This window comes from Balaenoptera physalus, assembly GCF_965194825.1.
Source record: "Balaenoptera physalus genome assembly, chromosome: 8".
NCBI classification, from domain to species: domain Eukaryota; kingdom Metazoa; phylum Chordata; class Mammalia; order Artiodactyla; family Balaenopteridae; genus Balaenoptera; species Balaenoptera physalus.
The window spans coordinates 123255592-123271154 of record NC_138887.1 but is presented as its reverse complement, the minus strand read 5'-3'; the positions used below and the strand labels follow the sequence as shown (position 1 = coordinate 123271154).

Here is a 15563-nt window from a genome sequence, read left to right as displayed (position 1 = left end):
TCTCATTATAATGTTAAGGGGTGTAAGCTCAGGCATTGTACCTTGTTTATAAATCAGGGCTTAGAACAGTGCTTCCCACATAGTGGTAGCCCAGTAAACATCTGTTGAGTGAGTAGATAAACTATAAACAACAACTTTAACCTCCAGGGGACCACATCAGCTGAAAGTTGGGGAGCTAGAGGAAGAGCTGTCTAAGTTATATCATTGCTTCTAGATGTATTCTCAGAAATTGGTCTTAGGAAGCCTAGGCCGTCAGCTCTGCACATTGTTCTTGAGGGTTTTATGACCCCTGACTTTGTTTCTGCTTCTAATTTTTTGGTAGATCTGTATCCTTTACTGCATGTAGTGAATTTCATAAAGCTTCCTATTTATCTTTCTCTTCTGAATTCATAGTTTTTTTTTTAACCTTGTGGATGACATCCAAGGGAGTGTTTATTTCCTTAGATTGTCTTGGGGTTGAAGATTTGTCAACCTCAGATATGCTTGCTTCTTTGCTTTTAAAAAATTATAACCATTAATGGGGCCAAACTGTCATAAGGGAGACCCAGGAGAGCCCATGGGATAGTTCCAGTATGAGATTGAAGGCCTCAGTGGTGACAGTAGCCAGGTCAGCTTTGGAGAGTGTAAGTCTGTGTCGCTGAGCCTACGCATAACCTCCATCCCTGCCACCACGGCCACTTTTTTCATGAGCTCATTGGGTGATTACAGGGGTGGCTTGGGAAAGAGGTTGACTGGTATCTGTAGAACTAGGATAAGGTAATTCTATCCACTTTAATACTAAAATCCTCTGCTGAGGTCCCCCTTTAATGAGCAGTCACATGGGATACAAATATCTTCACCTTTTTCTTTTTTCCCATTTAGAGTGGTCTGACTGCATACCTCTTCTCCAAGTTTCCTTGTTACCAATTTTCCAGTCGTGTTCCTTCCAAGTCCCCAACCATCCAGCCAAGCCATTGGCCAATATGAATATATAATTGCATGTCTGGCCATTTTTCCAAGCAAAGTGAACAGTCAGGTACACTGCCCAAAGTCCTGTCCACCGGGAGGATTCCCGTTCACCACTGTCGTTTGGAGATGTCCCAGGGAGGGCTGTAGTGCTGCAGCTGTCCACTTGGGGGCGGTGTCTGCATATTGTGCAGAACCGTCTGTGAGTCAGGCCCAGACTTCTCTTCCTCTGCCAGCTGATCCGGAGGAATCCCCACGAGGCCAGGGGAGAGAAGACAGAGCAGCAGGAGTGGGGACCGTGGGCATCTGGGCCACTTCTTCATGTGACTTACTTGTGCCTGCAGGGCCCGCTCGGGTGTGATCATGTATACACCACCTCCATCTGACTTTGGGATGTTGCTGTGCATGCCCACATTGTGGCTTGGTGGGCCGGATAAAGATAACACCATTTCATGATGGGCAGCTCAGGTCACATGGTAACTTGGTGGCCCACAGTCAAGTCTCTGCTAAAGCCCAACAGCAAACCAATAGCTGTTTCTCAGAAGGAAGGTAGTTATCTGCAGGGGATGGCAGGGCTTTGCTCCGACATCCTAAGAGCCTTTGCTGTGATTCACCTCTAGGGGCTGCCAAAGGCTCCGAACTGCATACTGTCTGCTGCCGATGCTTCCGGCACCATTGGATCTGCTGGATCATAAGGCCAAGGGCGGAGCAGCTTGCATAGCCGCCTGGAGCTGCAGAGCTGCAAAGCCTTCTCTTGTGCTGGGCCCCCCTCAAAACCAGCGGCTTTTTGGGTCACTCAGTAAATGGGCTAGAGTAACACAACCAAGTGAGGAATACGTTGCCTCCCAAATCCAAAGAAGCCCCCCTGAGCCTTGCGCCTCTGTTTTGGTGTAGGAGAGGCCAGATGCAGCGGTCCTTATTAGAAGGGAGGTCTTGACGTGGCCCACACCACTGGACCCCTAGAAATTTCACTGAAGTAGAAGGCTCCTGAATTTTTGTTGGATTTATTTCCCACCCTCTGATATGAAAATGTCTTACCGATTAGAGAGGTGGCTACTTCTCACTCACGCGGTCTGATTAGCATACCGTCATCTGTGTAGTGGAGCGACGTGCAGTCTTCTGGAAGGGAATGGTGATCAAGATCCCTGCAAACTAAATTGTGACATAGGTCCAGAGGGGTGGTATATCCCTGAGTTAGGACAGTGAAGGTGTATTGCTTGCCTTGCCAGCTGGAAGCAAAATGCTTCTGGTGGGCCTTATGGACAGGGATGGAGAAAAAAAGCATTTGTCACATCAGTAGCCGCATACCAGGTACCAGGAGATGTGTTCGTTTACCCTAGCAACGAAACCAAGTCTGCTACGGCAGCTGCAATTAGAGTCACCACCTGGTTAAGCTTATGAGAATCTAGTGTCATTCTCCAAGATCCGTCTTTCTTGGGGATGTGGGAATCACTACCCCTCATCTTTCAAGTCCTTGATGGCTGCACTAATCCCTGCATTACCTTCAGGAATGTGGGGTTTCTTTTGGGTTACTATTTTCCTAGTTAGAGGCAGTTCTAGTGGCCTCTGTTTGGCCTTTCTCACTATAATAGCCCTTTCTCCACAGGTCAGGGAACCATTGTGGGGATTCTGCCTGCTTTTGAGCGTATCCATTCCAATTGTGAATTCCAGAGCTGGGGAAAGAACCGCACAACAGGTTCAGGGACCCACTGTGAGACGTGTGAGACCTGAGCTGAAACTCTCCTGACCACCTGACCTCCACAAGCCCCTGCTCTGACTGGGGTGATGTTTTGGGTCCCCTGGAGATAGTGTCAGTTCAGAGCCAGAAATGTTTTGTGAATTTGTGCTGAAGTCTTTGAGGACTGGGAACATGTCTTAAATTCTCTTCATCTCCCATGAGGCACCTGTCCCAGTTCTTGCACACTGAAAATGTTCAATAACGGTTCATTGATTGGATGAGTAATAGTTATTAATTGTATCATTAGGAATACTTTGGTAAAAGTAGACTTAATTTGAAAAGAAATTTAATGGCTTATTCTAAAAATTATCAATATGGAACGATTGTGCCGTTAATGTGTGAATCACATGAAGATTAGAGGCTAAAATATGTGTCAATAATGCTTTGGTATGTGTAAATATATTCAGTTTGGCTTAAGTACAGCGTTTGGATCTTGGACATGTGTTTGAAATACTATGTGCTTAACTATATTACCTTGGAATGCCACTTCACTTCTCTGGGCTAGAATTAATAAATAATAATATAGTTTATTATAGGATGATACAAAAGGGGCAGATATGGCAAATTAAAATGATGACTAAAATTTGTATTGTTATTTTTATTATTATAATTATAATTTATTATTAGAATTAAAATAGAAAAAGCATAAAAAATGGACAGAAAAAAGAAAGTATCTCTTTGTATTCACTTTCTGTATCTTGACTACTGTTAAAAAAAATTAGTAGAAAAATACGAAACTCTTCAGTTCCATAAATTAAAAAATCATGATTCACCTGCTTAGTGTGTTTTCCTTTTTGAGTGATGAGAATGTTCTGGAACTAGATAAAGGTAGTGGTTGCATGACATTGCGAATGCACTAATGCCACTGAATTATTCGTTTTAAAGTGGTAATTTTATGTATGTGAGTTTAAAATTAATATAAAAATCAAACATCGATACATCTTGGGATGTAATTAAGTTGTAGCCTTAAATAAAATAAGGAAATAATTCTTCAGTTTTTGAGGTATTTTCTCTCAGTGGGGCCCAGTTTTTGCTAAGCTGTCCATACTCACTTGTGACCAGACAGAGACACACGTTTAGAACATGATTGCCCGTTTTAAGATTCAGCCTGTTAAAAGATAACCGCAGTGAATCTGACTTGACTTTGCAAGGTATGTGTGCTTTATTTTGATTTGTCAACATGAATAGCCAATATGCTGTTTCGGACATGATGAAGGAACAGTACAAAATCCATCTTTGTTGTATACATTTTCAAGTCCCACAGAAGGTCAGAAAATTCAGACTTTTAGATTATAAGCAATTAAACTTAAAAAAATGAAAAATAAGTATTATGTTTACTCATGTATAAATATTAATCAAAAGTCAGTTCTTACCATATTTTAAGGTACCACTGTTAATTAAATGTTACTAACGATTTCTAGTTAATTGGTCTCAATAGTTCAGTGATTTGTTATAATGTGCATCACTATAGTTACTGCATATTTATTGTTTATAATAGTAAAAATAAAAAACAGTCTAAGTAGGAAATTTGCTTAATTAAATTTTGGTAGATCCAAACAGTGGAATGCTTTTTTGAGCATTATAGATGATGATGATGATGTAGATGAGTATTTGTTGATATAGAAAGATGTCGAAAAAAATGTTTTTCTCTGGGTGGTGGGATTATATGATATAAAAAATTTATATTTATAAACGAAGTTTGTTTTGGTGCTTGCCTTGTATAATATTTCTATAGTAGATGTGTATTGCTTTTTTGTTATAAGAAAAAACTTAAAAAGTTTAATAGCTTATTGCTAAAATCGTTCTTTTTGGTTTTTTTCCCTTCTAAGTGCATAAGCAAAAGCTATTTTAATTCTGAAGTTCTCACAATACTCACTATTCAAAAGCAAACTTGCAGTCTTTCCTTTAAAGCTTATGCTTTCTTCATAGCATTTTTTTTTATTATATGTCACTTTCTGACAATTGGATTAGATCCTTAATTCCAGTGAAATATTGGTTTTAACTTAGTTTTGTTATTTTGGAAATTATTAAATATGGCTGAACTTGGATTAATTTTCTTATTTAAGTTCATGAAGTTTTTTGTCTGTGTGGTTAAAAAGTGATAGATTATTTGCTTCATAGTGTTGTATATTGTATTGAAATATTTCGTGACTCCAGCAGATGGAGCTAGAAGGTAATGCATCCATTGGTGATCTGGCAATTCAGTTTGGTTTGCTTGGGTTTTAGACTAATTATTCTGGGATTATTAAATAACTTTTAAGTTTACATACCTCTTTTGGGGATAGACATTGAATATCTTTCAAAAAGATTGTCATTGAAACAGATTTAGATAAACTACAAGGTTTCTGAATTTTTAGGGTTCTACTACCATGTCAGAGAGCACATAATTTTAGCTTTCTGAAGTAGAGAAATTTAGCTAACATTACTTTTTATTTTACAAATTAATATGTAATAATATATAATACAATAAAAGTGGTGGTAGTATGTATTTATGTGTATTAGCTCTAATTTTTAATTTTGGAATGTTTTATCAAAATTGTAGAATATTCTTAAGGGATATTTATGTGTGTATGTCTGATGTATGTTTGCAAAATGCTGGAAACTTACTAAGTTTTACACAGTTTCCAAGAATAAAATGGCAACAGGCGTGTACAGTAGCTTTATTATTTTTCTATATATTAAATGTTCTTCTCATAGTAACTTTAACTTTATTATATGTTGCAAATTTGATAATTAAATTAGCATAAGCTGAGTCTGAAGCTTTCACATATATTCTGGCTAATAAAACTTAATTTTTTGCATTGAATTATTTAGACTTTGAAAAAAAGCTGGTTATTTACATAGATGATTATACTGTTACGTAGTATGTTAACTCTCAAATTCTTTGTGTTAAGTGAATTTTTCTTGCAAAAGTAAATATGGTGGAGGTTATATCTCTTTTTGCAATTGTGGTTGATAAGACCATCAGCAGTAATGTTGAATCTCCTGGAAAAAGGGAAGTGGGGAAAATCAAAAAAAAATTTTAAATTGTATGTATTATATATAAAGTTCAGTACATAAAAGAAGGTATCTAATTTCATTGCAAACTTAAATGAGTTGTTATTCAGAATCTTTGTGATCATCCTGATCATTTTCTTCACTTGTTCAGCAGATCGCTGCTTGATAATATCTGTTGATAAAGATTTCTTTATATAAATTTTCATAACTATCTTCATTTTAAGTATGTTGGTTAGTCAGAATAGATACGTTTACTGATTTGTGATCTTTTGCCTAAGGCAGACTTTTGTTTTTTAACTTTTGATTTCCAGAGAAGGATTTGAATTTGTATTTTTCACTACATGAAAGGGACACACATATGATTAGAAAGATAAATTCTGGAAGTATGTATATTTAGAGCACAATAACAATAATAAAGTCTGTTTTTTACCATGGATGATAATTGATTGTTTCAAATTACAAAACCTAAGTAAATTTTTTTCCTCCAATTATAAAATTATAATGAAGCATTCAAGGGTTTATATTCATGGTTGCAACTATTTGAGGGCAATCTTTGAAGCCCCCTGCCACACGATAATTCTTGATTTTGCAGAGGGTAGAATATGAATTGTGCTTAGTGAGGCTAGAAAATAAATAGGCTGAGATCTCTGGCTGATGAGGGACCCAGCTAGCATCTCCACCTCAATTAAGCTTTGCCATTCTCTGCCCTTTCTTAGGCATTTTGTGGGGAAGTTATATGGCATAGTGAGGTGAAGGATTTTGAGTTTCACAAAGGAGTTTAAATTTGTGTCTTTATGTGCTCCTTATAGAAAACTTAGAATATGTAGGCCAGTGGGAAGAAAAAATCATCCATAATTCCACTACATTCACACTGTTAATAATTTGGTATATTTCTTTGCAATTTATTTTCTGTGCCTATTTTTTGTCATTGTTGTTTTCATATATTTTTCATGTCATATAAGTATACAGATTGTTGTTACGTAAGTTTTTTTGGGTGTAATTAATGAGAATCATTCTTTAAGGAAAGGGCTGAAACCTAATTTTAGCTGTAGCTCATATCACTTTTTTGTCTATCTGGTCTGATTGCTGATGTGCATTGGAGTTTTACAGGGTTTTGGACCATTTGCATTATGTTGAGACAGGGCGGGGAGAGGCACTGACATTAATTTAACATTTGGGTATGTTATTTCTCTTCTGCTGTTCACACGTGATCTATGAGTTATGTTATAGCCCATTTTATACATGAGGAAACAGGACGACAGAGTTGAAGTCCCTTTTCCAGGTCACGTATAGCTGATAGATGCAAACCCAGGCTGGTCAGACATAAAGTGCCCCTCACTTAGACATCTGCCGCCACGTCTTCACAGTGCGAATTCCTGGTTGTGCACTAAGTACACGGAGTACATTCAATATTTTATTGAAGTTGGATTTGTTAAAACCTTTCTGTATTTGAAAGATGTTTTGGTATCGTAAGGCTTGGGTGTACATGTACACAAAAATATAAACAAATGTAGAAGTGTTAGTTCTGTGTAAGTGTCTTACAAACTGGTCAGAAGCTCAACTAAGCATTTTGTTTTACACAGATGGGTAGAATTAATGGGCTGTCATATTCTCAGTTTAAACATTTCCCTTAGTAAAATCTTATGAAACTGATGTTCTCTTTTTGGCAAACAAACAAAAGGCCCTCAGCTTAGGGTCTCATGGGCTGAAATTAAGGTTTTCACAGATTTGTTTTCTTTATTGGAGGCTGTGGGGAAGAATTTGCTTCAAAGTTCATTCAGGTTGTTGGCTGGATTTGGTTCTTTGTGGTTGTAAGACTGAGGCCCCCATTTCCTTGCTAGCTGTTAGTCAGGTGCCAATCTTTGCCCTATAGGCTGTCTGCCTCTTTTCTCAGGTTTTCCATGTGATGCCCCCTCCAGCAAAGTTGTGTCAAGTTCCTCCCTGTCTTACCCTTCTGCTGCATCTCTGACTCCTCTTAGAGAAAATTCTCTGCTTTTAAGGGCTCCTTTGGTTAGGTTGTACCCACCTGGCTAATCCAAGATGGTTTCCCCCTCTCTCTTTATTAAGGTCCGTAGCCTTAATTATATCTGCAACATCTTTTTTGCCTTGTATATTTGGTTGAAAAGTGTTTTCCCCAAATTCGTGTCCATTTAGAACCTCAGAACGTAACCTTATTTGGAAACAATATCTTTGCTGATATAATTAGTAAAATAAGGTCATAATGGATTAGGGTGGGCCCTAGTCCAATAACTAGTATCCTTATAAGAAGATAAAACAGAGACATACACAGGGGAAGAATGTGAAGACAAAGGCAGAGATTGGAGTGATGAATCTACAAGCCCAGGAATGCCAAATGTTACAGGCAGCCACCTCTAAGGAAGCATTCTTCCCTAGAACCTCCAGAAGGAGTATGGTCCTGCTGGCACCTTGGTTTTGGACTTCTAGCCTCCACAACTGTGAGAGAATAAATTTCTGTTGTTTGAAGCCATCCAGTTTGTGGTACTTTGTTACAGAAGCCCCAGAAAACGAATATACCTTGTAACATATTCACTAATATACTGTATAAGAATTCCAGGGATTAAGGCATGGATATCTTTGGGGGTTCACTCTGCCTACCATGAGACTTCAGCTGAGTACAAAGCAGGAAAATACAACCCATAATGAAGAGAAAAATCAGTCAAAACTTACAGTTGACACAGATTCAGAATTAGTAGACAAGAGCATTGAAACATTTCTTGTTAAGTATTTCATACGTTCCAGAAGCTGGAGGAAAGACTGAACATAACTGAACATATTGAGACATAAAAGATGTAAAAAAAGAACCAAATAAACTTCTAGAGATGAAACCTGTAATATCTGACATGAAAATATATTGGATGGGATAAAAGCAAATTAGATATTTTTGCAGAAGAGATTAGTGAACTCTGAGATATAGCAATAGAAAACAGTCTAAAAAAGAAACAAAAAAATGACTGAAAAACTGACCAGGGCATCAGTGGTATAATTGATGTTCCTAAAAGACGGAGGGTTAAGAAAAATATTTGAAAAACTGATGGCAGAAAGATTTCAAGATTAGATGAAAACTGTAAACCCTCTTATCCAAGAAGCTCAACTAGCCCTAGTTACAGGAGACCTGCCAAGATACATCATCAGGTTGGTCAAAACCAGTGATACGGAGAAATCTTAAAAGCATTCAGAGAAAAAGACATAAAGTACAGAGGAGCAATGATGCGAATTCCAGCATATTTCTTGTGGGAAAAAAATGCAAGCCAGATGGCAGGGTAGCAACATCTTTAAAGTACCGAAAAAAAGAAAGCCCCACCAACCTAGTTCTATATCCAGTGAAAATATTTTTCCAAAACAAAGTCAAAATAAAGGCAGTATCAGATATACAAAAGGTGAAAGTTCATCACCACAGACCTATACTACCAAAAATAAGGGACATCCTTTAGGCAGAGGCAAATTGGTAGAAGATAGAAATCTGGATCTGTAAAACCGAATGAAGATCACTGGAAGTGGCGAATTTGAGGGTAAATCTAAAAGTATTTCTATTTCATATAAATCTTATTAAAAGAGAATTGGCTCTTTAAATAAAAAATAGTAACAGTAAATTGTGAGTTTTATAACGTGCAAGTAAAAGCGCATGACAACAATAATGCAAGGGCAAGAGGAAACAAATGGCAATAGACTGTTGTAAGGTTCTTAGGCTGTGCATGAAGTATTGTAGTACCTCTTGAAGGCAGATTATGATGAGTTAAAGGTGTATATGATAAACCCCAAACAACCCTAGAGTAGCTCAAAGAGGAGATACAGTCAGTCAGCAAACAAAAGAACTAGAATGGAGTCATAACAATAGTTGATCCAGAGGGTCACAGAAAAAGAAGGCAAAGAGAAGACAGAACAATGGGGCAAGTAGAAGACAAAGAGCAAATTGATATACTGCAGCCAGATCATATCAATAAATATCAGTGGTCTAAACATTCCCATTAAAAGGCAGAGATTATCAGATTGAATAAAAAAGAAAGCCAAGTATATGCTGCCTATAAGAAACTCACTTTAAATGTAAACACACACATAGGTTAACAGCAATAGGAGCAAAAAGATTTACTATACTGATTCTAATGAAAAGGAAGATGGTATAGGTATATTATTATCAGAAAAGGGTAAGGAATGTTATCAGGCATAAAGAAGATCATTTCATAATGATGAAGGGGTTCATTCATCAAAAGAACATAGTAATAAACGTTACCTATTACCTACCTAAAAAATTCCTGTTTATTAAATACCTATTAAATACATGAAGCAAAAACTTACAGAAATGAAAGAATTAATAGTCAAAATCACAATTATATTCAGACATATCACTGTCCCCTTTTCAATAATTGATAGAACAAGTAGCCAGGACAAAATTAAGGATTTTTAACACTTAACTAACTTGGCTTAATTTGTATTTATGGAACACTCAGCCCAACAATAGTGAAATACACATTCTTTTCAAATACTCTGGGAACATTTACCAAGAAAACCATATTCTGTGCCATGAAACAAGTCTCAGTGCTTTAAGTCATAGAAGATATGCTCCCTAACAACAGTGAAGTTAAATGGGACAGTGACAGCAGCATATCTAGAAAATCCCTCAAGTATTTGGTATCTAAATAACATACTTCACAATAACTCTTAGGTCAGAGAAGAAATCAAAAGGGAAATTTGAAAGTACTTTGAACTCAATGAAAATGAAAATAAAACATTCCAAAATTTATAGCACAAAGATACCTGTTTTAGAAAAGAAAAGAAGGTCTTAAATTAATTCCTCCAGCTTCCACCATAAGAAACTAGAAAAAGGAGAGCAAATGAATCCCAAAGTAAGAGGATGGGAAATAAAAAAAGATGAGAGGAGAAATGAACAAAATAAAAAAATGTAGAGAAAATCAATGAGAGGATCAATAATATTGATAAGGCTTTAGCCAGATTGATCAGAAAAAAAAGATACCAGTTATCAATATCAGGAATGAGAGATGTGATATCACTACAGATTCTACAGCTGTTAAAAGCATAATTAGTGCATATTATGAACACCTTTATGCCAATAAATTCAAGAACTTAGAGAAATGGAAAAATTCCTTGAAAGGCAAAAACTACTGAAACCCTCTCAGACATTGTGGAAATGTTGCAAACATTCTCACAAAACTCTAGGCTAAGAAGATTTCATTTTCAGTCCTCCCAAATATTTAAGGAAGAAATAATGCCAATTCTACACAGACTTTTTAAGAAAATTGAAAATGAGGGAATACTTCCCAACTCTGAGACCAGCATTACCCTGGTGCCAAAACCAGACAGACATACGTGAAAACTATAGAAGAATATCCCTCATGAATATAGATGCATAAATTTTAAACAAAATTTTAGCAAATCAAATATAACAATAAATAAAAAGGGTAATACATCATGACTTTTGACAAGATCAATGAATTTAATTTACCATATGTACATACTAAAAAAGAAAATTCATATGGTCATCACAATATACACAGAAAAAGCATATGACAAAATTCAATGTCCATTCCTGATAAAATCTCTCAGCAAATTAGGCATGAAAGGGAGTTCCCTCATCTTAATAAAGAGCATCTATGAAAACCCTACAGGTAACATCATACTTAATAGTGAAAGACTGAATGCTTTTTTTCCTGAGATCCCCTCTTACCACTTCTATTCAACATGGTTCTGGTGAGTTTTAAAGAATAAAGGACATTGAGATTGGAAAGGAAAAAGTAAAACTGTCTCTGTTAACAGATTATATGACTATATAGAAATTCTGATGGAATCTATTATAGGAAAGCTATTAGAACTAATAAGTGAGTTTTGCAAGGTTGCAAAGATACAAGATCAATATATAAAACTCCATTGCATTTCTGTATGCTAGCAATGGATAATTGGAAATTGATTTAAAAACCAGTGCCGTTTATATACAGTAGAATCAAAAATATGAAGTGCTTAGGGATGTGCGAGACCTGTATACTGTAAACTAGGAAACACTGCTGAGGAAAATTAAAGCATACTGTAATAAATGGAGAGAAGTGCTGTGTTCACAGATTAGAAGACAGTACTGTAAAGATGTTAGTTCTCCCCAAATTGATCTATAGATTCAACACAATCTTAGTCAAAATACCAGGCTGATTTTTTTGTAGAAATTGAAAAGCTGATCTAAGATTTTAGATGGGAATTCAAACGACTTATATTAGCCAAAACAACTTTGAAAGAGAACAAAATTGGAGGACTGACTACCCAACTCAAAGATTATTTTAAGGCCATAGTAATCGATACTGTGCTGTATGCATTAGCAGGAAGATAGAGCAACTCAGTAGAATAGAGAGTCCAGGAGTATATCCAAACATATTGTAAATTTATTTTTAACAAAGGTGCAAAGGCTATTTGGCGGAAAAGGCTATTTTCAACAAATGGTACTGGAGCAATTGGATAATCGTAGGTAAAAAATGAACTTAAATCCATATCTGGCTCCATATACAGAAAGTAATTTGAAAGAATCGTAGATCTAAATGTAAATCCTAAAACTGTAACACTTGTAAGAAGGAAATATAGGAGAAGGTCTTTGACACTGAACTAGACCATAATTTCTTGGGTAAGATAGCTAAAGCATGATCCGTAAAGAAAACATTGATAAATTGGACTTCATCAACATTAAGAAATTTTGTTCTTTGGAAGATACTGTTAAGAGGATGAAAAGACAATTCACGAAGTGCGAGAAAATATCTGTAAATCATATGCCTGATAAGAGACTTGTATTCAGAGTATATAAAGTATACTCAGTAAGTAAACAGACAACCCAATGAAACAGTGGGCAACAGATTTGAAGAGACGTTTTAACAAAGAAGATGTAAATGGATGGCAGATAAGTTCATGAGAAGATGTTCACGTCATTATTCATTGGGGAAATGCAAATTAAAGCAGTAATGAGATACCACTGTACACCTATTAGAATGGCTGGAGCTGAAAAGACTGCCCATACCATTTTTTGTCAAAATGTGGATGAGATTTGAATTCTGCTGATAGGAATGTGAAGTTATACACCTACTTTGGAAAACATTTTGGCAGTTTCTTAAAATGTTAAACGTACACCTACTATATGACCCAGACATTGCATGCCCACATATTTACCCCAAAGACATGAAAGCCTGTGTCCATACGAAGACTCATATGTGAGTGTTTATAACAGCTCTAGTTGTGAGAGCCACAACCCAGGTAGCAGTTTGCCTGTGGATGGATGCAGTGTATTAACTGGATTCAATCTGATACAAAGGGATAGACTACTGATACTGCCACAGTGTTGAAAAATCTCAGAAGAATTGCGCTAGGTGACAGAAGCCAGACAAAAACAGGAGTACATACTACACTTACCATTTATAGAAAATTTTAGAAAATACAGTCTTTTATAAAGTGTAGAATCTGGCTGATGGAGAATGGGGTGGGATAGGGAGTGGCAGGAGACACTGATTATAAAATGGTACGAGGAAACTTAGGGGTGATGGATATATTATCTTGGTTATGGTGATATAACTGCCACATTTTATGAAACTGTACAATTTGTGTGTGGTTTATGTCAATTATAACTCAACAAATTTTTTAGAAACTAATATTTTTACTTTTTATATATGTCGTGATTTTCTGCAAAGTGAACATGGCTTCTCAGAAAGTATGGTACTTTGGTAATTAGGGGCTAATTAGCACTGTGTGTTGGTAGCCTCTGGAGATGTTACTGTTATTAAAAGCAAAAAGTCATTAAGTGCTTATTTTGTGACAGGCGTGGTGATGGTTGTTCAAATATTATTTCACTGAATTCTCAGCACCACCTACAGACATGATCCTCAGCCTCATTGTATAGATGAAGAACCTGTGGCTTAAAAGTGTTGTCACATGGAGGTGCAGATGGGGCTCGAACCCAGGTCTGTGTGAAAGTCCCGTGTGTGCATTTGGCCACCATCCTGTGTGTTCTTCCTGGTTATTAACACGATACAACAATTGGCTGTAATTATAACCCCTTTGAATGAAGAAAAGGGTTAAGATGTTTAGCATCTTTTTTTTTTAGAGACTGAGAAGTGGAAAAGTATTTTAGAACATTTTTTATTTTTAAAAGTACAAATTAAAGTTTTTCCTCTGAGAGATGTGAAACATTGTTTTTGAAAATATTTTGTAAAACATTTTATTTCCTGCTGAGATAAATATATATTATAAAATTCATTCAATCTAAATACCTAGATTTTTAAATAAGAAACTGTAAATTGATTTTTAATTACATCACCTTATTTACTAAAGGAAGTACATCTCTCTAGGTAACCTGTACAAGTGCTGCATTCATTCTTTTTGTTTGTATTCCATGCTGTTCCAAAAAGGATTTAGGGTAGTTATGAAACACATATGTTAATTTGTAACCAAGGCAGTTGAGAACTAGTTTCCTTGGTTCCCTGAGAGCTCAGTGTGTAGTCTCCATGTGTCTGGAAAGGAAACTCTGTGAGGGCAGAGGTTTGTGTTCTGTTGTTACTACGTCTCCAGTGCGTGGAACAGTGCCTTGTAAATAAGGGTGTTGAAAGAACATGAGTTGCCTGTTTTCAGAAGCATTGGATCATAATTGTATGTAGTACATTGAATTTATATTTAGCATAATTTTTATCTTTGATTCTTGATTTTATAAATTTTAATGAAGATTGTAGCCATCAGTTTTAAAGTTGAGTGTTTTACCTATACAAAGTGAGATGTTGGTCCAAATATTATCCCAGTGACATACCTAAAGTTCTGTATTTTTAAAAATCTAGTCTTATTATCATCTAAGTTGCTTTTTATTGTGATTTTATGAGTGCAGAATGTGCCAGAAAAGGAAAAGGTGATGTGAGCTTGCTTGCCCCTCTTACATTTTCTTTACCACTTGGAGTTGCTTACTAAAACTTCTATGATGTAGTGGTTTTTAAAAATCCCAGGAATTAGTGCAGCTACTTGCAGGCTCTGCAGCCGTGGCAGATTTTATATAAGCAGCCTCTGTCATTTTGGGGGATTGCTGTGAAGAGTAAATGAGTTTGTATAATATCTGTAAATCACTTAGAATAGCGCTTGGCACATAAGGGCTCAATAAATGCTAATTATTACATTTCGGGTTTTTATGAGGCTTAAATTAAACAAGATTATTCATGTAAAATGTTTAGTAGAGTATCTGGCATTTATTAAGTGCTCGATAAATGCTACTGGCTCTAATTTAAATATTCAGGTGCCAATATGTCTGAAGAGGCTGTATCTTTGGATCTCTGCATATGTCATATGTTTAGTGAATTTATTTTAGATCATGAGGAAAAATTATTAGTTTCTGTATTGGCTTTTCCCAATAGGTACAAGTTACAAAAATTTTATAGAAATATGTAATTATTTTTCTGATTTCTAAGTTTAGGTCATTTTTTAGGCCTCTCTATTCAAGTTTATGTTTATTTTTACTATTAAAAAGTACAGAGCTTTGACTGATATTACAATTTAGCACAGTAATTTTCTTTGACAAGATTGTCAGTATCTAAACTCATCTTTCTTGTATTGTTATCCTTCTCACAGGTTTGTGGAACCTTGCTTCTCTCTTTTCCAATCTTTGTTTATTTGTGTTGATGCCCTTTGCCTTTTTCTTTCTGGAATCAGAAGGTTTTGCTGGCCTGAAAAAGGTAAGTGAATCATGTTTTAGAATTAAATTTCTTCAATGAAGAAATAAATATCATTCATGTTGAACTAGAAAAAAGCAGGCTTAAACAACCATTTTACTGGAATGTAAGCAGTTTAATTAATAATAATGTCTTGTTAATATTAATAATGTTTTTACAATAATGGTAACAGTGTTACA

The 15563-nt window shown here is 35.9% G+C and overlaps 1 protein-coding gene across 11 annotated transcripts in view; it reads left to right on the top strand.

Annotated features, from left to right (window-relative positions):
- The window catches only part of LMBR1 (limb development membrane protein 1), a 163417-nt gene that overhangs the window by 35981 nt on the left and 111873 nt on the right, over window positions 1-15563 (top strand). For all 11 annotated transcript variants that reach the window (XM_082472642.1, XM_082472636.1, XM_082472635.1 and 8 more), the window contains one exon: window positions 15284-15387. In XM_082472642.1, coding sequence (XP_082328768.1) covers window positions 15284-15387 — 104 coding nt within the window. The remainder of the gene's footprint in view (window positions 1-15283; window positions 15388-15563) is intronic.